This window comes from Protobothrops mucrosquamatus, unplaced genomic scaffold, assembly GCF_001527695.2.
Source record: "Protobothrops mucrosquamatus isolate PMUCROS unplaced genomic scaffold, P.Mucros_1.0 scaffold4, whole genome shotgun sequence".
NCBI lineage: Eukaryota > Metazoa > Chordata > Lepidosauria > Squamata > Viperidae > Protobothrops > Protobothrops mucrosquamatus.
The window spans coordinates 1,655,400-1,678,171 of NW_015386391.1; the positions used below are offsets into that span (position 1 = coordinate 1,655,400).

Sequence of the window (22,772 nt, forward strand, 5' to 3'; positions counted from 1 at the left end):
AAAAAAAGAGAGAGAGGAAGAGAGAGAGAGAGAGAGAGAGAGAGAGAGAGAGAGAGAGAGAGAGAGAGAGAGAGAGTCAACATAGTCTGAAAAACAAAGGACCCTAACCCAAGATACCCTCCACAAACAGAGGAGGGGGAAACCCTGAAGGTCCCAGCTCCATCATTCTCCTGCTCCCTGAGCTTTTTTCCTCAGAAATTGTCACAACCGAAGGTTCCCCACTTGTGTTCAAGATCATCCTGTTCTATTGTTTTTGTGGTCATTTCATTAGCCCTCCAAGACCTGACACAAACTGTGTTGGTAGGTACAAGGCTATTGTGAAACCTTTGGAGCTCCATTCGGATGCTGTTCTGAAGACCTGCTGTAAAGTTGCTTGCATCTGGATCGTCTCCATGTTATTGGCTGCTCCGGAAGCCGTATCTTCTGACCTCTATATTTTCCACATGCCCGAGAAGAACACCACCCTCAAAACCTGCGCGCCGTATCCCGTCTCTGAACGTGTCCTGCAGGAGGTCCACTCGCTGGTCTGCTTCTTGATCTTCTACATCTTACCCCTGGCCATCATATCTATCTACTACTTTCTCATTGCCAAGACGCTCTACAAAAGTACATCCAGTATGCCCGCAGAAGAGCAGGGTCACGCTCGTAAACAGGTAGGCAAAAATGTCCAGCCTGCATTTCTTACATATTTGGGTCTTTCAAAACAGAAACAGGTATCCTTCTTAGAGATAGGTCTTTTGGAGAACATGGAGGTCAACCCAATAGGATCACTCAATCTCAGGATGTTCGCAGGCATGTGGGCTAGTGGGTGTCATAAAAAGAACTCAAGGTGGGCTATGAAAGGTTGAGCCAACGGACACGTTTTGTCCCAAAATGGCATCACTGTTTTGGGATCCAGAGGTGCTGTTTGAAGCACATATGGCCCACAAGAAGGTTCAGTGGGGAGAAAGCCTTATTGTTTCATTGTGTGCCACCCAGTCATTTTTGTGAGATGGGCAGCTGTATAAAGTTTATAAAATGAAAATAAAGTATTCTTTTATATATATATAATAAATCAGCAAGATTCATTAATCAGGCTGCTGAGGTGGGCTTCAGCTTTGAATCCCTAAACTGTAGTAATCTGGAATTTAACTCCAGAAAAGCAAATTTGGTTTTTTTTCTCACAACTGTAGAACCCTTTTTCCTTCTTCTTGTGTTGCAAAACCATGTTTTCTTTGCAGCTTTTATCAAGGGCAGGCTACACCCAGCTCTGGTTTTCTGCTGATAAGTGGCAGAAAGGAACCCGGGAGATGTTTCCCAGCTTGTATCTCAGGGAAAAATCTGACAAGCAGCAGCAGCAGTAATCCAGCCTGGCTTTTATGAAAAGAAGAAGCTAAACCTAGGCGGTTCTAAGTCAGTCCTTGACCCCTCAGGGGAATTCTGGGAGTTGAAGTCCACAAAAGGTTGGACAACCCCGCCCATCATTTTCCAGTTGACGTCCATCACTAAGGCAGGATTGGAACTCAAGCTCCTCTGCTCCTAATCCAGTATCTTATCCTCTATACCAAAATGGTTTTCTCAAGAAATCTTCCACTTGCCATTATTTAAATAGCGAGTTCCTTCTCCATATTTTTCAATTACTAAGATTAAATACCCCTTTCTGTAAATTCCACCAATGAGCTGCACATGTTGGATGCAGTGTTGGTAACATTTACCGGGCTTATAGGCGAACATAAGAAGATTCTTGACGGGTCATGCTTTTATGTTCCAACTTTCAGGGCAATGCTCAAGCATCAGATAGCCTGGATGAACTGTTATACGTTGTCATTATATTATTGGTTTATAGCAACAAAAAAACAACAACAGAAAGTTCCTTTCGTTGGTGTCATCAATTAGCCAAAGAAGGTCTAGCAGTATTTATCTTTTCTTGCCATGTTGATGTTGGGTTATTTTAAGAAGCCTGCATAGAAACCAGGAACAATAATTTGCACGTATTTCCCCCCTTAGATTGAATCCCGCAAGCGAGTGGCCAAAACTGTGCTGGTCTTAGTAGGATTGTTTGCCTTCTGCTGGCTACCCAACCACATCCTCTACCTGTACCGTTCGTTCACCTACCACGCTTCCATAGATACGTCCACTTTCCATCTGGTGGCTACCATCTTCTCCCGGGCGTTGGCCTTCAGCAATTCCTGCGTCAACCCCTTTGCTCTCTACTGGCTGAGTAAAGGCTTCCGCCAACATTTCAAGAAGGAAATCTTGTGTTGCAAGACCAAGATGCCCGTCAGAAGGGCCAGCCCGACTCAGGGCCACACCCCGAGCAGAGCCATGTCAGTCACAGGATCGGAAATCAGTGTCACTTTGCTCACAGATTATAGCATCACCAAAGAAGAGGAGAGTGTTTAACTGCCCTGGAGGATCATCGTCCCACTTGGACTGCCCAGCAAGATCCAGAAAATGGCTGAATGTAGAGGAGAGCTTCTTGTGCTTGGCAGAAACCTTCCCAGTGCATCGTAAGATATCACACCTCAGCATCACAAAACGTTTCCTGCAAATCACAGCAATTCGTTTCACACGTATACACTCCTACTGTGGTTTTCCTCCCAAGCTGCCCTCTCAGGCATGTTCAACTTAAATCAAAACCAGCATATTCCCTTTGCCGTTACAAGGAGAAGCAAGAACTTGATTTGGTTTAGATCAGGATACAGAACATTGGAAGCTGCGTAGGAAGGAAAGGCCTGTCAAGAACCCGTTAACCTGAAGGTTGAGCTCTTGAGACTGCAGGAGGAGAAAAGGGCTGGCTAGCAGCTCCAATAGCATTAACAGAATAACAGAGTTGGAAGGGACCTTGGAGGTCTTCTAGTCCCACCCCCTGCTCAGGCAGGAGACCCTATACCATTTCAGACAAATGACTGTCCAGTCTCTTCCTAAAAACCTCCGGTGTTGGAGCACCCACAACTTCTGAAGGCAAAGCGGTTCCACTGATTAATTGTCCTGTCAGAAAATTTCTCCTTAGTTCCAGCTTGCTTCTCTCCTTGATTAGTTTCCATCCAGTGTTTCTTGCATTAGAAAGAGATACGGAGGTTTCATGAAAAAAGGGGATTAGTGTCAATTAGTCATAAAGTGGCCCATGCGCCGTCGGAATCCTCCCACCAAATATATACTGCTTGCAAATAATGGCCAATAAGCCGCTCTCTTCATATTCTGCTTCCAGAGACATTTGCTTCTGCATTCAAGATTTGGAGATACAGGAGGATTTTGAAGGAAGGCTGGTCATACTCTTGACCAGTGTACTTATGTCGGTCGCAGCATCCTGAGGTCATGTCATCATCATCTGTGATCTTCTCAGGGCGCTTCCAACACACAAAGTCAATGGGGGAAGCCCTATTTGCTTAAGGACTGCATGATTAGCTGTGGCAAAAAAGGGTCATTAAAATCGGGCATAACTCATTTCACAACTACATTGCTTCGTGAAGAAAATTCTGGTTCCAGTTCTGGCCGTTAAGTGGAGCACTACCTAGAATGTCCTTGCCCCTTCTTTAACGAAATAAGAGGTTTGCATTTATCGTTTAACCAGGTTTTTTCTCCTCCATTGTACTGCGACCTTGTCGTGAAATTTAAATTATTAAGCCCTAATAAAGCTTGCTTTCAATACAGAAAATGGTAACAGATTCTGTATTATGAGTTGTTATTGAATAACAGAGTTGGAAAGGACTTCGGAGGTCATCTTCTAGTCCAACCCCCTGCTCAGGCAGGAAACCCGGCCTATACCATTCAAGGCAAACGGCTGTCCAATATCTTCTTAAAAACCTTCAGTGTTAGAGCACTACAGTCAACAGAGTCCAAAGCAGCCAATTTCTAGTTTTATGAGGTTCCACCCCTGTCCAGTTGTGAGACCATCTTCATCAAAGAGTTGGGTTTAGGGTTATCATCAATAATGATCGCTTGGCATATGGTAACATTCAATACTCGTTTTCAGGATGAGCTTGGCACATGATTTGGGTTGTTGTTGTTGTTTTAGTTCGGAACATACTATGAGTCGGAGAACTCTGTTTTTAGCTTTTTCTTTAACTTAATGAATCTCATTAGAAGCCTCCCTTTCTTGCCCACAATTTCTACCCTCATTCAAATGAATTGGAGGCCTGGAGATAGTATATTTCCAAGGATTTTGGTTACAGCATTGATCCCGTGGGTATGCTGCGGGAAGAATCCCCACTTCAATAAGGAACCAACTGCTGGGTTGTTTCTACTGATGCTGGAATACACCAGGGGAAGAAGAGAAGTACTAGATTTTACTGTGCTCCCCACGGTGCAATTTCTGAGCTGGGGCCAGGAGGAACTGCACATTTCCCTACTGATTTGATTCACATCCCTCACTAACCCATTATTTGCTATAGTGTGGTTTGTTCACTAAGTCACAGTTGGTTCAACACATATCATTAACCATTGTTTACGTGCCACTGTGGCTGGATCATATATACCAAACTTTTAAAAAAACATAAAAGCACATGTACCCTCCAACCATTGCAATCATCATTTGCACATTCATTTGAAACTATATTGCGTTTAATTTTACTGAACTTTCAGTAAAAAAACAACAACAGTTCAGAGCTGAAGTGCTACTTGTTTCAATGCAGTCTAAACCACTAGCTGTTTTCTCAGAAGTGCCATTGAATTCAATGAGTCCAACATTAAATGAATGCATTTAGAGTTTTACACAAGTAAAAATAACCAACTGGACTGAGCTGGTATTTCCAGCTTGTATTGCTCAAAAGAAGCCAGGTATTTTACTGCCTTATTATTATAGCATCACAATGCATTCTGAGTTCCTACGGCTAATGAATTATTTACACTGCTTTTCTTATCTTAATATTTTGAAACCATTCCAATTCACTGAACTCTAAATTTTGACACTATTCAGTTTTTTAAATATGCAACTGATGCATTCAGTTTAAGATCTTAAAAATCAGTCATCTTAAAATACTGTTAACTCAGCTCGGATCCATGCATTAGGAATAAAACAATCTCTGGACCAAAATTGTGACGTTGTTTTTCAGACTTCTATTCTGGAAGTGTGAAGATACAGTATCTCTAACGAGGCAGCCGGTACCAAAGTAGATTAAGGCAAAAGGTTATTGACAAATCTAAGATTACATCTCCAGCAAGTCATTCTGTCAGCTCGTTGGGTGGTGATTTAAGGCCCTTCTGGACGAGGGCTTCCATCTTACATTTGGATGACCATTCTGCTGGGTATGACAGCAAGATATTTTTTTGCTCCAGAGTACCGATTTCAAAACAGGCGTGAAGCTTTTCAGCCACAAAGGCAATGAGTTTCATTTCTTGGTGCAATTCCTCCAAGGCTTCATTAGCAAGAAAATAAATAAAGAGTACATCTGGGCCTTGAAGCCTCAGGATTTTCCTCAATAGCAGTGCTTCTTAAATTTGGCCACTTTAAGGTGGGTGGGCTTCAACTCCTGGAATTTCCCAGCTACCATGGCTGACTGGGTAATTCTGGGAGTTTAAATCCACCCTCTTAAAGTTGCCAAGTTTGAAAAGACCCCAGAATATCTTCTTTGATTGTCTCCATTGGAGAGGCTGGTTTTTACCCCCTCCCTGTCTCTGCTGAGGCCACTGGCTGAGGAGACTGCAACCCCATCGGGAGTCATTGCTCAGAAGCTCCATTGCTTCCCTCACTCTTATCTCCTTCCGGCCTTCCCTTCTCCTCAAGCACAAACGGACTGCTCAGCTCCGACGTTCATTGGCTGCCTTTGTTGTTGTTTGTCGCTGTTTTCGGCCTAGGCCCGCCTTCTTTCCGAAGGCGACTTCCGCTCTTGCGCAGTGAGCGGCAGGGCTCCTTCCCTTCAGCTGGTACGCTAAGAACAGGAGGGGCAGAGACGAGACCAAGGCAGGGCAGCACTTCTGCGCTTGCGCGCTAACTTCCGGCCGACGCGAAGGCGGGGGGGAAGCGCCCTTCTGCGCCTGCGCAGTCGCCTCGTCTCCAGGTGAGGCGAGAACCCGAGGGTTTTACCGCGGCGGGATGGGAGAGCCGGCCTGGCTCCGTCGCCTCTGAGCGCGGGCGCCCTTCTCTGTTTAACCCGGAGAGGCCCGAAGGGAGTCTCGCCGCGAGAAGGGGCCCGCGCGTGCGCAGCAGGGCCCTGGGCGCGAGCCGTGCGCGCATGCGCCCCAGCGCGGGAGGGCCCCGCTGCGAGGCATTTCCAGGCCGGGCCGGGCCCGGGCGGCGCCTGGTCGTGAGGAGCGGCGTCGAGTCGGGCGGCACCATGAGCGTCGGCGGCTCGGACCGCAATGAGGACTTCCACCAGCAGCTGCGGCTGCAGGAGCTCTACGAGCGGAAGGAGGACGGGGGGGGCGGCGACGAGCCCTTCACCTACACCGACTCCGCCGACGGCACGCAGTACGAGTGGGACCGCGAGAAGAAGGCCTGGTTCCCCAAGGTGGGCCGGCCCGCCCGCCGTCCCCATCCTCCACAGCGGGGGGGTGGGGGTGGGTGGGTCTGTGGGGGAATCCAAAGCCCATGAGGGGCATCCTGCCCCTGCCTGTTCCCTGTCGGCGGAGAATGATGGGCATTGTAGTCCTGGGCTGGGTTGGGGGCTTGCGGGGGGGGGAGGGACACGGTCTTCTGGTTTTCAGGCTGCAACAGTCTTGCTTTTGTTAGTGGGGAGCCTTCCTGTGGGCGGGGGAGTCGCCCAGTCCTTTAGCCTTCCTTATGAAACCAAATAATTTCATTAAAGGCATTGATTTTTTTTTTTTTTGCTTAGGGTAGTAATCCCTGCATCACCTGCCTACAAATTGATAGTTGCTCTGAAGAGAGCGAAAGGGTTGGCGTATAAATTTATATAATAATAATTCTTAATTCTATATACAAATAAAAATGTGAAATGTTCGTTTGTCCAAAATCTTAAATCTCCGAAAGTTCTTCACCGATTGCTTTGAAATTTTGACACAACGTTGCATTCGAATACGTGCGTGTTTTTATACACCTACGATTATATAGATGTCACATCTGTGACACAAACGTGCGCTTTCTCTTTTCTTTCTTTTCCATTTAACCAGACTGAGCCACAGTAACGCGTGGCCGGCTACAGCTAGTATATATTATATAATGTAAACCATAAAGATGCCAAATCCAGTCTTAAAACTTCAGGCTGACTAAGCAATGGACTCTGCAAATCATCATCATCATCATCATCCTGATTTCCTGGGGCAAAAATGCCATTTTTTGAGATGAGCCCTCTCAGCCAGCCTCGATTTTTCTTACTTGCTCCTTTGGCTTGCTGTCCTTCTTGACCCTCCTTATCTCTCCTGCTGGATCCCTTTACTAGGTTCTCAACCTGCCTTATAAAAAATAGATAAAGGAAAGGCAATGAAAACATCGAATACTTTAGCTTTGTAACTCTCTCAAATGGGAACACAGCAATTCAGTAGGTTGGTGTTTCTCAAACTTGGCAACTTTAAAAGGTGTGGATTCCAACTTCTCACTCTTCCAGGAATTATTTATTTTGTTTTCTAAATGGGCATCTAGCCCCAGGGTTAACAGGCTAGCTGCATTGTACAATTCTGCTGCTGAATCAAGTGATGAGCAGTTGCCCCTGAAAAGTCTCTGACTTTCTTCCCTAAATTCTGAAGAATATTTGTAAGAAATGTGGACAGTTGCTAGCATTTTTAGATGTCCAAAGAGAATCTTGCAGGGAGTCTGTTAAGGGAGAGTAAACACTCTACAACTCCTTGATGACTTGATCTCAAAGATATTTTACAGTTGCTGGTGCTCCGAGTGGCTTTCTGTAGTATCTCTAGAGTAGCATCCTTTTACCCTATGTAGGCCTGCCTATCTCCCTCTAAGCTGCCTATCAGTTGTTGTGCCATTATGAACGGTTAAAAATAGAACATGATCTGCATTATTTGTTTCAGGAGGCCACCTTGGGCACTTGCAATAACATTTAAATCTTAATTTGGTCTCTAATTGGTTTCCTGAATAATGTCTTTTTAGGTCACTGAAGATTTCTTGGCAACGTACCATGCTAACTATGGTTTTCCCACTGAAAGCTCCAATACTTCGGCGTCCGTTGCAAAGACTGAATCTAAAGCTGCACCGGATTCCAAGGCCGCCAAGGCTCGGCTGCCGGTAGACGCCAAACCATCGCAGCTGCTGCCAGCAGACCTTAAACAAAAAGGAGAAAAAAGAAAAGCCGAAGCAGGCAAGGGGCTCCGTCGTGCATGACTTAAAAGTAGTCTGCTGTTCAAGAAGAGATGTGTCTTCCTGCGGAGTTGAGCTTGTGTGGGCTGTCACGCAGAGCATCCTTAGAGCCGGTCAGACTCAGAAAGCCTAATTTTAAAGGATCAAATTATGGCCAACTTCTAGGAATTTGTGAATGTTGTTAAAGCTTGATAGGTGTGAAAATAGGAAAGTGCCATTTATACTAGGTCAGGCTGTTTAGCCGATGTGAACTTTAGTCTGAAGAGCTGTTCTCCTTTCTTTAGAGGTGCAATCCTAACTTATCATCATCTCCCCTTTAGGATGGTTTCATGTTGAAGAACAGAAAAATACAAATGTTTATGTGACAGGTGAGGAGCCGTCTTGAATCTTTGCTGGTTTGTGAAAGCTGGGTTATGAAATGGCTGTGGTGATCCGGTTCTCCTGTGAAATGGATTCAAGCCCCTGAATATCATTTTAAATATTTCACGTCACATAAAATCTTTGCTTCTGGAATTAAAAATGATGCCGATGGCTTTGAGTAAAGTTTAAATGGAGGGGAAGAGTGATAAGTAACACATTTATTTAAAAATCCGGTTCTATATATTTGAATTATTTGGGAAGTGCCTCAAAATGCCAAAGTTGCCGCACAACTCCATGCAGGTTTTGTAGTCAATTTGTCCACTTTTGTTTCCCGCTCTTGGTGAACTGAAATTTCTCTCCGTTTTAATGAGGATGGATGTCTTGCTATGCTTTAAATGTGAGGCCAGTGCCTCTAAATAAATTCCAGTCATGTTCCTTTTTTACTTCCTAGTTAGACGATCACCTTGTGGCCACTCAGCATTGGCTACATGGCTTAATGACTGTGTAGTTGAGTGGTAAAATGCCTTCATGCTGTATCTGGAAGCGCCCATTGCAGCATTTATTTATTTATTTTATTTATTTATTTAATTGCATTTATATCCCGCCCTTCTCCTTGCGGACTCAGGGCGGCTGACAATGATTAAAATACTAACATATACATCTAATTAATTGATTAAAAAGAAATATTTAGATACGTCAAATTTAAAAGTAATTAAAACCCCTTTAAAATCCCTTAGGCCAGTCCCGCGAGCTGGAACAACCACGTCTTGAGGGCGCGGCGGAAGGAAGGGAGATCAGGGATCACCCTGATCTCTGGGGGCAGTTCGTTCCAGAGGGTGGGACCTTTGCCATGTTTGATATGGACTCCCATTTCCTAGCTGTGTAATACTTGTAAAATGCACAATATTTCTGAAGCCTCCACCATAATGGTGCTGTTCTGACTGGCTTGTGATCTCCTGGCAGAGACTTCTGCCTTGGATACACAAGACACATCCAAGAAGAAAGTTCCCAGCCTGGCTGCACACCATGACTTTGAGGCTGTTTCCCGTGATCTCATTCTGCTCTGTGTTAAAGGTGTCAGCTCTCAGGCTGTAGACCTCTTTATCCTCCCTGAATCCAAGGAGCAGATGCCTGCTGACACTGACAAAATACGTCGCAGGGTCCACCTCAAGCGTGTCCATGGGTTTCAAAGCTTACATTTTGAGCGGACAGTGCAGAACTGCGTTAAGGATTTTATATCCAACTTGGGAGCTAGAAAATAGAAAAGAACTACGATTGTCCTTGAGTGGCATTATATTTTTTTCCCCTCGCAGTTGGGATCCAATGCTGCCAAAATGCAAAAGCTGTCAAGACCATGCCGAATGAGGGGGAATAGACAAAGATGCCAGGGTGACAAAACAACAACCTTGTGACATTAAACGTTCAGTTTGGTTTTGTTGTTGCATTTGTGTCTGTTCAATTTTACCTTTCCAGGTTTGCCACCAGATATCACAAAAGATGAATTTGTAGACGTTATGTCAAAATGTGGCATCATTATGCGCGATCTTCATACAGAGGAACCAAAAATCAAGCTCTACAAAGACAAGGAGGGAAACCTTAAAGGTGACGGACTCTGTTGTTATTTAAAGGTTAGTTGCTTATTCTGTCACAGTGTACCCTCGTGGTGATCCTGTGGTTGCAGTTGTTATTGCAAAAATAGATCCCTAGCCCCTTTGAGTCTCTTTATTTAAAATTATTTTAGTTTAGCTTCTGGGCATTCCTACAGGCCTCAATGAAATTTATGAGAAGCATGTTTTAATGTCTGTCCCGAATGTTGTCTCTTTGTCTGTTTAGGTGGAAAGGGGAGGTCTTAAACCAGGTTTTTTCTCTCTCTGTGTCTCTTTTCCCAGAGAGAATCTGTTGAACTTGCGCTGAAATTGCTGGATGAAAAAGAAATCCGAGGGTACAGACTGCATGTGGAAGTTGCCCAGTTCCAGCTTAAGGGGGAGTATGATGCCAGCAAGAAGAAAAAGAAATGCAAAGATTACAAAAAGAAGCTCTCTCAGCAACAAAAGTGTGTGGCTCTTTCTCAAGACACCTCGAAACTTTGATAAGAACGTTTTGCTTTTAAGGGTCAATGTATTTGCCTGTGGAAAATGTGGCCAGGCTTGCCTTTTCATTAAACCTGGGGCTTGAAAAGGATTGTATTTATAGGAAATGCATGAAACCTTCATCTTTAAAGCAGCTCAAATCACCCCAGGAGGACAGCCCCTAATAAAATGTGGATTTCAGTGTCAAGTTATTTTTCATGTAGGTGGCTTATAGATAACACATCAGTTTCAATGCCGCTGGGGAACTGCCTTTCATTAACGGGGGGAAAAGAATTCTGCTAGCTCTGATTTCAGAAACATCCAATTTCTTTTTCAACAATACTTTTAGAAACTGAAGAGACACCCCCCCCTCCCAACCTCTTAATGTTGCTTCATTTCATTAGACTGCTGGATTGGCGGCCGGAGAAGAAAGAGGGGAGCGTTAGATTGCGACAAGAGCGAGTTATCATCATCAGAAACATGTTTCATCCCAAAGATTTTGAGGTAGGTAAAAACCCAGCAGGGCTTCACAAACTGCAATCCCTCCCGAAGGCCTGGGAACGCATCGTCTCCCAAAGATGACACAAATGAAGCAGGGCTCGCCGCAAGCCAAGAAGTGTTTGTGGCGTAATAGGGCCAGCTACGTTAGAAAGGACCGTTCCATTTTTAGGCTGCTTCTGGCCGAGGCTGTTGGGACTATCGTATCCAGCCATTTAATTTGCTCCTCCTGTATTTGAAGGCACAATGTTACCCTCCAGTGGGACATACTCCAAATGTATTTTGTAATCGCATTTAGGCTTATATACCGCCCCGTAGCACTTTACAGCACTCTCTGGGTGGGCTTACAATGTAAACATTATTTGCATGTTGCCCCCAACAATCTGGATCCTCATTTTATGACCTCGGAAGAATGGAAGGGTGAATCCACCTTGAGCCAATCGGGATCAAACTCCAGGTGGTGGGCAGAGTTTGCCTGCAATGCTGCACTTTTGCCACTGTGCCACCAGGGCTCCTTTATCTGTTCATCTCTTTATATTTACCCAAAGGCTAGGAGTCATGGGGCCTGTAGTCCAACATGCCTGAAGTTTGTAAGGTTTCCTAGTCCTGGTACAGGCCCTCTGTTTCTGTTAGGATCGGCTAAAGAGAGTTCTACCTTTAGAGGATGACGTTTTCCGTTCAGTCTGTGCTTTTGAGCATTGATGAAAACAGAACCCAACAAGCTTTTGAACTGTGCATAGCCAATAATTCAGGCAAGATGGTCCGGTATCTCATTTTACTGGTCAAGAGTGCCAGAATTGTTCTGTGAAGTACTTTTGCTTTCTGAAAGTGTTGGATGCGTTTTTAAAATATGCTTTAAAATGTCTTTCCAGGAGGATCCCTTAGTGCTAAATGAGATCCGGGAAGATCTACGGACAGAATGTGAAAAATTTGGTCAAGTAAAGAAAGTCATTATATTTGATGTATGTATCAGAAATACTCCGTCCTAATTTTGCCTTGTACTTTTGAGACGTTCTACAAAAGCACTAATAGTTACCACACCAGCCGAGCTCCATTTAGAACCATCAGTTTGTTTGATGAAGAACCCCACGTAATTTTTCAAAAAAGTTCATTATTCAGTGTATCGCTGGAATACGGCCGAGCCCTTATAAAACATTATGTCTGTATTGCGAGCCTTGGGACAGCAGCAACATTTTTAAAATTAAAAGGAGTTTTAAAATATTACCCACTCCAGTGCTGTATTTGACAATTGAAGGGTTTAATCAGACGATAACATGGAAAGGTTACTAGATTTCTGGAGGACACAGATATTCTTATCATTATGGGGAGGTGTTAGAAGAATAAACATGAAAAGGTAAAATGCTAGGCAACTTAAAATGATTTCAGTGTCTGTTTTTCTCTAAAAGTGGCAGTTTTAAGAACAGAGGTAGTTTTGTCATGCTTTGTGAGTCCCAGGACTTTGCTTGTGATTCTGAAATGGGGCCTTCTCTTAAATACGGGCAATGCCTAGATCTAACTTGATGGCTTCCCGCCCCCCCTGTGTTCGTAGAGGCATCCCGATGGAGTAGCGTCCATATCCTTTAAGGAAGCCGAAGAGGCTGATGTTTGCAAACAGGCACTCAATGGGCGATGGTTTGGTGGACGGCAGCTCTCCGTGGAAACGTGGGACGGTGTAACTGATTATCAGGTATATTTGGCTTAACGAAGGTCGGTTTTTTTAAAGAAAGATGCGAGTATGAGTAATGAAGGGAGCCAGTTACGACCAGGGCCGAAACTGGGGGACTGAGTTCTTGTCCTGCCTTAGGGATGAATCCAGCTGGGAGACTTAGGGCCGGTCCTTCCCTCTCGGCCCTAGGAAGAAGATGTTAATGGCAAACCAGTTCTGAAATCTTGCGAAGAAGATTTCAGGAACGTTGTCCAGATAGTCTCTAGGAGTCTTGACTGATTCGAAAATGAGAATAACTTAAGTTATTTAAGAGGACCTCTTTATGCTTTGCACTTGGCTTTTGAAATCCCTTCTAAAAGGGATTTCTGATCCCTAGAACAAAACTATTGATCATGAAACAGAACATGCCTTCCCTTCCCCTCCTTCTCCTCAAATATTGACAATTTCCAACATGTCCCACCCCCCAGGTTGAAGAAACCTCCCGGGAAAGAGAAGAAAGACTGAAAGGATGGCAAGAATTCATAGGAGATCCTGACCAAGAACGGCCTAAGAAGCCATCGGATGCAAATTCTTCAGAAAGTGGCCCGCAGCGGGCTGAAAGAGACCCGCCCTCTCAAGATAACGGGGCCGCTGAAGCTGACACAAAGGCCGAAGCCGCCGAGGGAGGAGATGCCCACAAAGGAGCCGGCGAAGATGTCGCGGCGTCCACCGACAGCAGCGGGGCGGGCAGCGACGAAGAAGTAGAGACTTAACGCCACTCACCGCTTGTCGAAAGCATGATTGCAGGCTCCCCTCAAGATCTTTCTTCTCCTTTCCTGATGCAGTTGCAAGCATCCACTCCAATCAATGAATATAAATAAATATATATATATATATATTTGTGTGTTTGTGTGTGTGTGTATATGCGCGCACGTTTCCTTATTAGGACATCACCGACGTGCTTTTAAAGTATTGCATTAAAAGCAGTATTTAGTTTGTGTGTGTGTGTGTGCGTGCGTGTGTGTATAATATATATATATATATATATATTCATATATCTTCATGTCTGGCTGCGACTGAAGCTGCGTATGTGTCATAAGTTGCCAAGAATCCTGCTGAACTGACCAGCTGTCTTAAGTTCCACCTTTGCTTGTCAGTGTCAAGTCCATCCATGTGTGAAGTAGGTACAGAGTCCCCAGTTCCCCTGAACTACACCATAATCTTTAGACACCCAGGTATGAACGCTTTTTGTTGTTGCTCTAATGCCACCTCCTCCCAGCCTACTAATCCTCTTCTCTGTACGATACGGATTCTTGCCTGCTGTGGATGCACCGGCATGGGCTTGGAATAGCTGGTTTTCCTGATTATTAATTGATTTTTTTAAAGTAGCAGATCATTGAAGATGTATTCGCACTCTCTGCGGTCGAGGGAGATTCGAAAGATCAAGGTCTGAAGATGCTATTCTGGTGTGTAAAGTTCCTTGTGATTCACGTCCTTTGTTCGTTAATAGAAGTCTGCGCTGAGGGAAGCTAGGTAATAAACGGGAAAAAGAATGTATACGAGATTAATTCTGATCTTCACTTTCTAAATTTTTGTTTTGATTATTAATTCATTGGAAACATGCAGAGTGCATGATTGTTTGGAGGTGTGATTCCTGCCTTGTCCCAGTGTTAACTGTTCAACTATAGTTGTGTTTCGAGCATTTGTCAAGACCAAGTGTACGAAGCCTGTATTTTTTTATACTGGATTGATTATAGGAGATAACTACGAATAAAATTGTTTTGAGATTCATTCCCAAAATTGTTTCTCAGATTTTTAAACAATTTTTTGTAGAGATTAACTGCTTAAAATTATTCTTTTTTTTTTAATTGCTGCCAAGACTTTCCAAATGCTTTGCTCAAATTTACTTTCTGTGGTCTTCTAACTACATATTGAAATAATGAAATGATTGTTTCAGCCATTTCAGGTCCACTTAATGGGGAGAACCTTTGCTTTTGTTGTGACGATAATGGCACACCTGCTCTCCGTTTGCATGCGAGCGTAGGAAATCGGATGCTTCATACTGAGTTTGCTTTTTTAACTGAAGGATATTGTAGTTTGTAGAAAACTTTAAATCAGGATCTCAGCCCCCATTACTTGAGATGGATGATTACGCAAATAATTTTCTGTTGACTCCGACTGTAGCAAAGTTAAAAGTGGAATTTGAGGCTTTTCTCTCCCTTTGGCTGGGAGAAAGAAGAAAGCTTGGAGCCGAAATACAACATTGATGACTGTTGCATCTCGTCGGACCCTTTAGGAATCTGCACTGATGAAAAATGGGCTACTTTGCTGAATAATCATTTGTAGAATAAAGCTAAGTGCTTAATGTACCAGTTTTGTACCTTGAATTTGTGATCAAGTCATCTCTTGCAAATACTTTGCGTTGCCTTTGAGCTGTTTGTCTTAAAGGTACTCGCCACTAACACCTGACACACCTCCTTTAAAACACTGAAATTTTGAGTTCACTGAAAATGAGAGGTTCGAAGTAAACCTCTTAAAAGGCTGTCATCTGTCCCAAACGAAATATGTGGCAATGTTTTAACGCACAAGCCTGTCCTGGATTTTCTCTTGCTGTGGTGTGTTGTGATATATGACGACAGTGAATGAGGTCAGTGAAACTTGCACAACTTAGGAGCTAGTGTGACAGTTCCAAATAAAATATTTCTGGAATTTAAATTATCGTTCCATTACAAAACCTCTGTGGCCTTATTTGTGGAAGAAAATAATATCAGAGCAGACCTAATTAGTATTTACAGCCCTTGAGGATGCCGGGATCAAACCTTAAAATAGATGGTTGCCATTTCCAAACTTTATATTCCTTTCTTAGGAAAATCTGGCTGTTGTTCTTCTAGAGAATATATCTGACTGCCTCCTTCCAGCTCCTCACGTCTCCTATTTATTTAGAAGCCATTTTGACCTGAATATACTCTGCCTATCTCTGGTATTCCACTGTGGTTTCTATTTGCAAATCTGTAATCATCTTCAAATGATGTAATTCCAGATTTTGAGCCTGGTACAATTTGTCATAAGAAGTGGTTGGGGGAAGGGTTGCCTAATAAAATATTTATTAGGCTTACATGTTTCTGAAACATTACAAAATTGTTGTAAAAGTTAATTTTTACCCTAGTATTTATACAGATATATATTATCTCCCTAAAGTATTTGGGGGTTTAATCTCAGAAGAATTATAGCAATTTTTACATAGAACTGGCTATTCTATTACTATATATTAGCGTGTTTTCACATGACTGCATTATAAATACAGATACTTGAGAAGATTTGATGCATTGCTGGACTCAAACTTTTCATTTCGTTTGCATTGTTCAGTCCTACTTTTGCAAATTATAGTTTCCTCACAGCACAAGGATTTACTCGGGGTGAATTATTTTGAATTTTGTACGGTTAAAACTGGAAATGAATGGGGCTTCTTATTTAAATTACTACTTCTGTTAACCTAGGGCCAGGTCTAAATTAAATCCAGTCTGATCTGATTCGTTCTACAAATTACATATAAAATTCTTCATAATATGAGACACACTGTTAAGCAAGGCCTCCTTCCTAGGCTGGTATAGAATTATATGAAGTCATAAGGCATTCATCCTCAAATGTTTTTATTTTTGCAATAATTATCAAAGTCTTTCCCAATCTGGTGCTCTCTCCTGGTAACCGTCTTCAGACTTTATTCATCCCCAACTGGCGAAATCAGTATTTGTTACAACACACCTAGGTATGTTTTTTGCGCCCAACGTTCTGCCATTTAAAAAAGCAGCGTTTCTCCACTTCAAGCTTGGATGTCGACTCTCAAGAGTTCCCCAGCCAGCCATGTGGCCACCAAGCACCGTAAAAGCCAAAATTCACCAATTTGTCTCTTGAGCTGAAATATTTGACTCTTCAAGCCGTTTCCAGCAGTTAAGACTCAGTTCAAGCCATACTGAGAGAGGTGCAAATTGGGGCATGCCTTGAACATCCCTTGACTTGTGGCCACAATTGAGCTCAACATTGCTGTGGCTAAGTGAGACTGGTTAAGTGAATTTTGACCCACGTTAGGACCTTTCTTGCCACAATTGTTAAGTGAGTCACTGCAGTTGATAAGTTAGTAATACGGCTTCCCCGTTGACTTTGCTCGTCACATGAGCCCAGGACACTGCAACTGTCATAAATACGAGTCAATTGCCCAATGTCTATTTTGATCACAAGGCCCTGGGGGGAGGGGAGACGAGACGCGCTGCAATGGTCGTGAGAAAAACAGTCCTAAGTCACTTTTCCCAGTGCCGTCGTGACTTGGGTCGCTAAACGAACTTAAGTCGAGAACTACCTGTATATAATATAACAATTCGATCACATGAGCCCTGGAATTAGAGGCTGGTGGCAAATAACTTTCCACTCTAAATGAGGAACAACAACAAGGAAATTAAACAGGAGAATGTTAAAAAGCGAAGCATACCGTCTGCAATAACGGCACCGATCCACCCATAAAAGGAAAACTGGATTTTTAACATTCGAGCCACGTCCATCTTGCAGCACCGGGGGCAGATCTTCCCTGCAGAGACCCGGCCCTTGCCTGTTGCCAGCTATCTTTTACGAGCACCCTGAACAGTCCTTTTTATTGTCTTCTTTCCTGAAACCTCTAAACCTGGTTGACTTGTCAGGGTGCATTTCACACATTCCTGTTGGCGAGCCTGAAGGATACGCCTAGTTCAGTCGCTGCTAAAGGAACAGAAAGGAGCTGCTGGTACAGTCTGGTGCCCTTCTCCTTGTTGTTGAGTTGCTACAGAGCTCGCCCTAGGAGCAGTGGACTCCGAGAATCGCAGCATGAAGTGAACTAAGGTATGGAAAAGAGTCTCAGAACAGCTTCTGAGTTCCTCTTTCTCAGAGGTTTGGGGGAAATCCTAAAGTTTATTAGTCCAAGCAAGATGCATCTAATGGAGACATCTAAGCAGAGTTACGGGAGATGTAACGTGTTTAGCGGAGAGCTACAATTTCTGGAATGTGTTGACAGAGATGCAGTAGTTTAGCTGAAATTGTGGTTTCCAATTAATGGTACGGTTGACATTTTAAAAATTGGGGTAGTCCTGACTAGTTCTGCACTAATTGTTGTGTATCTCTTCAATATCCTACCCTACTTTGATCATGTGAATCTTGGTTTATAATCAAGTATTTTCAACGGGTTAAAGTCCACCTATCTTTGTTCCTGACCTGGAAGGAATATTAACCGTAGAGGGAGGGAGTAGGAGGAGGTGGCCGTTCTGTGGACATCTGCAATGGGACATTTGTTAGTCATCGTGGACAACACATGCTGGGCTCTTACCCTCAATCTCGAGGGAGCTGACTTTATATTTAAAGCTTCTGGTACTTAAAAAAAAGAAAAGAAAATTAAATTCTGTTGCCACTTTTTGTGGAAGAACTATTTTCATCTCAGATACCGGTTGGGAAATCAAAAAGATAATTACTTGGAGGAAACTATCCTCCCTAAGTCACATGTCTCCAGGGCCAGGCTACATTTCCTACAAGATGGGGGCTCTAGTCATTGGTATGGACAGTTTTGTACTTTTTGAAGAACTGGGTTGTACATCTGTGGGCTCTCTTGGCAGACAACCAAGAAGACACATTAAATATTTTCGGTGAAGGATGAGTTACCAAGTCCTTGAGGTGCCATTTAAAAATTGCTTAGGCTTCCCATGCAAGTCCTACCCGTTGCCTGTGTTTACATAACATGCTAAACCATAAGCCATGCTTTACAAGTCACATTGACAAAAACACCAGTAATTGCAGGGGCTTAATATGTTGGCCATTACGCTCACATGCTTGGTTTGATTGGTCTTTGCATATTGTATTAAGTCCTGATGGTTCCTGAGAACTTTACAGTTGGGAGTGTTCTCCTAGAAAGGAATGTGGCACCAAGGCAGGGCAGCCCCACAACTTCAATTGTTGAGGTGTCCCAGATAATCATAGAATTATAGAACTGTGATATTGGAAGAGGCTATAAGGATCTTCTAAAGCAACCTTCTGCATTGTATAGGACAACCAGTTCCATGAAAGGTGGCCGTCCAACCTCTTTTTAAAGCCTTCAGAGATGGACAACCCATAGACTCAGTAGGTATATTCCACTATGTCTTCCCTTATTACATATATTTTACTATAAGGAAATTTTTCCTTATATGTAAATGAACTTGTGGTAGCTACAAATATACTAGCTAATTTTTGGTCCTTGCTTCTGTGCTAATGGAAAATAACTCCATCTTCTCTCTGGAACTTTTAGGTACCTGAACACTAATCCCATGTCTTCTCTCTTTCCCATTTTCTCCAGGTAGATTAGAACACCCCAAGCATAAACTCTGAGTAAGCAATGATCTTGGGAAGGGGGAGCAGGAAATAATCCATAGCATGGACCATCAACTCCATGTACATCTTTCTTGTGTCACGTTTATTTTCAGGTTATTTCCAAGTATGGAAGAGACAAAGAATAATTCCACAAAGCTGAGCAGAACCAAACAGCCAGTGAAAACAGAATGGGGAGCCCATTACATGGTATTAACCTATTTCCAAGGAGACACTAATAGCATGGTGGATGAACATTTCTCTAGAGCTTTGAGTGTCACCAAAAACCCTCAGGATCTGAGTAGAAACAACAGTGCCAAAGATGGCCTTATTAACAACGGTGAGCCATGGCTTGTTTTACTTATTTCGTAGTTAGCAACTCATTCAACAAAGAACTGTGACTCCTTATTGCCAATAGATTTTTCCAGGTATAATTGTACCCAGTGCTTTTTTTGTAAAAAAAAAATAAAAAAAAATGCCGGAACTCACACACGTTATACAACCCGCCTTGCCTACCCTACAAGGTTCCATCCCAAAAAATGTTGCTGAACGTCCATACCCAGCAACCAATGCTTGGGAAGCAATCACCACAGACCAAGTTTCTCGTTGCTGCATCAGTCACATCCAGATTACTATTCTGGTTATTTTTCCCCTCTCGTAAAGAACATTATTTATGTAACTTTATCAACAGTATCTTGTTGCAAACTCAAGTGGGTCAGACTATAGCAAAATGGGCAAAGCTACCAAACTGAAGGCAAATATTAGTTTTGTCTGTCTCTTGATATCCTGCCCTTCAAATCAGATGACCTTTTTCACAGAATCTCCCCCTGTTTACACATGAGTAATTTAGAGAGTCAGTTGAGTTTACTGGTTAAGGCACCAAACTAGAAAGCTGGAGATTATGAGTTCAACTCCTGCCTAACCAAGAAAGCCAACTGGGTGATTTTGAGCCAAATACCAGGAGACGGTGAGTTCTAGTCCCGCCTTAGTCATGAAAGCCAGCTGATTGACTTTGGGCCAGCCCCTGTCTCTCTCAGCCCAACCCACCTCACAGGGCTGTTGTGGGGAAAATAGAAGGAGGAAGGTGTGTTGGATATGTTCACTGCCTTGAGTTATTTGTATAAGTCATAAAGGTGGATACATACATACATACATATGTGTTTTTCAAAATTTGGATTGACTTCTCTCTCCCATATTTGGGCTGACAGGGTGTTCAAAAAGCATTCATACATACATATATACATAAATACCTATCACTGGAACTCACTTTGGAACTTGAATGAATTTGCTTTGCCTTTTTTCAACAGAAAACCACCAACCTTCTCACGAGTGGGGTCTTCCACCCCACTGGACCAAGCCCTATTGCCCGGCCTCCCCTTTGAACCTGTGCGCTTCGGACGAAAACCGTGTGGTTCCTGCGGTGGAGGTCTACCAGCCTTCCATTCTCCAGGGAACCTCTTCCGCCACCGCTGAGCTCTGGCCCTCGGCTTCCGGGGATGATCCATGTTTGACCACAGTTTCGAGGTACCCAACTTCTGATCTGCACATGGCGCAAGACGGCATGTCGGATGAGAAATACGGTTCGCTGCTGGGCCTCCTGGAGCAAGAGAGATGTTCTGGGCCCGTCCAAGAGCTGCTTCATTCCCGATCGGCTTGTCTTACTGGTTCGGCTGGATTGCAAAATATGAGCCAGAGGTAAGTCTGTCTAGGTTTATATTTTGATTCTTTAGCGCTTTCAAGATGGGGGGGGGGAGACAGACGGTGTTTTTCAAGAAGGAAATGGTAAATATGATTTCTTTCTTCCAAGTGTCATCATGTGGGCTTGATTTTTTTAAAAAAAAAAATCTCCTGGGATTTAGAAAAAAACTTGAAAAACATATCTGAAACGCTTGAGCAGGGGGTTGGACTAGAAGACCTCCAAGGACCCTTCCAGCTCTATTCTGACTGAACTGAATTGGATTTTTTTTTTTAACTGAACCAAACTGAAGTTGAAATAGACTTATACGATCTGGAGAGAAACCAGGGAATGGGCTATTGAAACGATCGCTCACGTCCTGCTGTACTGCACCTTCTATAAAGAAGCTTGGATTCAGTTGTTGTCGTGGGGAAAATAGGAGGAGTGGGAAGGTGTGTTGGATATGTTTGCTGCCTTGAGGGATTTGTAGAAATAATCAAAAAGGCGGGATACAAATTAATAAATTAATAATCGTGCCATTCGTCTTCCTATCCCCGATGTTATACTTTAATATTATCCCCTAACTGTTGATCTCCTGTTCTTTTCTAGGTATCCCTGCTAAGGCCAATGTGCACTTTTCAAAATGGACCTGTTTGCTTGCTAAAAGACTTTCCAAGGACTTTTGAAAATAACAGAACTGTAGTTAAGAAAAGCAGTCAAACGGCGGTAGTCAACCACCATCTTCTCTCACGCTATTTTTTCCCCGTGGTTTGCTTTTCATTTTTGGAAAGGGGACAGAGAGACGCTCTCACGGGTCTTGAGTTTTGCCCAACGGCGTGCAGAAATCCAGTTCCATGGAAAACTCCCTGCCTCTGGCTTCCTGGGGATCCCTAATCTTGGGGGTGTCCAGGACTGTTGAGCCAGGACCTTCAGCCACTCTTTATTAGCTTACAACGTTCCATCCACTGCCACCGGTTGCTTGTTTCCGAATCTAATCTCAGTTTAGGAATAATATAAAAATAGTTTGCAGACTGGCAATCGCCACACGATGGCAGCAAATTTCAGAATTTGGCCACATCCTAGGCTGAAGATCACCCTCAACCAGACCCTGATGAGCAAAGATCCATCCATACTCAAGACGCTAAATTAAGGGCCGTTTTTAGAACTGACATAAAACGTTGCCTTTGGGAAGCTCAACTCAATGAGTGGGAGACATCCCAAGGGCCATAAGAGAAACTTATGGCTTTCTTCTGTCCAAATCATTGTTATTTTTGTTGACACACTCGTGTGGTTTCTGTTCTTAGCAACCACAAACTAAAGGCTGTTGCTCCTATCAAGAACATCTCCCTCCCATCCCAGAGTAGATGCCGTTGGAGGAGGACATCTATGATGGTGTGTCTGTTCAGACCAGTCTTATCTATACTGGTCCAGGGCCTCTCAAGAGAAGAAGAAGATGGCTTCCTGTTACTCACCAGGTGACCCTTGGGTGGTTTAGTGGCTCATGTGCAAACCTAGCCTTATTTGGTTTGTTTTCAGTCTGGAGTATCCTGTGAATCTGGAGAATGAGTTATCAATTAAAGCTGGTGCACTTCCTGGTGAGCATTTGTGTGGCTTTTCTTCAAAACACACATGTGGGGATCTTCTAAGCAGGATGCCAAACCTCAGAGCAACTTGACATCCCCTTAACCAACACACAAGCTTGGAGAACAAACCTTCTCCCTCTTGATAAGGGTGTCCACATACGAAGAAAAGCAGAGTTTCATCCCCACAGCTGTGGCCATCATCTTGATTTTTGGCCAGACCTTGTGGATACCTCTGCTGTGATGGAAAGATCACCCCTCATTAAGAAGGTTAGCAAGCACTAAGATCTCCAGCTTCTGATCGCTACCCAGTGGAAGCGATTTGAGTTGCCCTGATATCTATAAGGGGTCTAAAATGAGAGGGCGATGCTCAAATTGAGCTCCATGAGATTAGAAAGAT

At 43.5% G+C, this 22,772-nt stretch overlaps 3 protein-coding genes across 4 annotated transcripts in view; all 3 read left to right on the forward strand.

The window, feature by feature from the left end:
• BRS3 (bombesin receptor subtype 3) overlaps positions 1 to 2,382 on the forward strand; it is a 3,736-nt gene extending 1,354 nt beyond the window's left edge. Inside the window, exons 2-3 of the mRNA XM_015832427.1 lie at positions 305 to 653; positions 1,987 to 2,382. Of these exons, the coding sequence (XP_015687913.1) occupies positions 305 to 653; positions 1,987 to 2,382 (745 nt within the window). The remainder of the gene's footprint in view (positions 1 to 304; positions 654 to 1,986) is intronic.
• Positions 2,383 to 6,254: 3,872 nt separating this feature from the next.
• On the forward strand, positions 6,255 to 13,652 carry HTATSF1 (HIV-1 Tat specific factor 1). The gene is made up of 9 exons (XM_015832469.1): positions 6,255 to 6,428; positions 7,982 to 8,189; positions 8,509 to 8,556; positions 10,022 to 10,176; positions 10,438 to 10,601; positions 11,022 to 11,121; positions 11,988 to 12,077; positions 12,665 to 12,802; positions 13,249 to 13,652. The coding sequence occupies exons 1-9, from the start codon at positions 6,255 to 6,257 to the stop codon at positions 13,531 to 13,533; spliced, it is 1,362 nt and encodes a 453-aa protein (XP_015687955.1). The 3' UTR covers positions 13,534 to 13,652.
• Positions 13,653 to 17,489: 3,837 nt separating this feature from the next.
• VGLL1 (vestigial like family member 1) lies at positions 17,490 to 22,384 on the forward strand. Of its 2 annotated transcripts, none has more exons than XM_015832472.1 (6): positions 17,490 to 17,626; positions 18,819 to 18,896; positions 19,107 to 19,138; positions 19,234 to 19,457; positions 20,425 to 20,812; positions 21,402 to 22,384. In XM_015832472.1, the coding sequence occupies exons 4-6, from the start codon at positions 19,247 to 19,249 to the stop codon at positions 21,412 to 21,414; spliced, it is 612 nt and encodes a 203-aa protein (XP_015687958.1). In that variant the 5' UTR covers positions 17,490 to 17,626; positions 18,819 to 18,896; positions 19,107 to 19,138; positions 19,234 to 19,246; the 3' UTR covers positions 21,415 to 22,384. The 2 variants fall into 2 exon arrangements, with proteins under 2 accessions (XP_015687958.1, XP_015687957.1); XM_015832471.1 differs by having other exon boundaries at positions 18,819 to 18,892.
• The last annotated feature ends 388 nt before the right edge of the window (positions 22,385 to 22,772 follow it).

Excerpts from the sequence above, each read along its gene's own strand:
- HTATSF1 (XM_015832469.1), top strand. The coding sequence starts at position 6,255 with ATGAGCGTCGGCGGCTCGGACCGCAATGAGGACTTCCACCAGCAGCTG. Across the intron at positions 10,177-10,437 it reads GACTCTGTTGTTATTTAAAG|AGAGAATCTGTTGAACTTGC; the intron begins GTTAGTTGCTTA and ends CTCTTTTCCCAG. Across the intron at positions 11,122-11,987 it reads TTCATCCCAAAGATTTTGAG|GAGGATCCCTTAGTGCTAAA; the intron begins GTAGGTAAAAAC and ends ATGTCTTTCCAG.
- VGLL1 (XM_015832472.1), top strand. The coding sequence starts at position 19,247 with ATGGAAGAGACAAAGAATAATTCCACAAAGCTGAGCAGAACCAAACAG. Across the intron at positions 19,458-20,424 it reads AGATGGCCTTATTAACAACG|AAAACCACCAACCTTCTCAC; the intron begins GTGAGCCATGGC and ends TTTTTTCAACAG.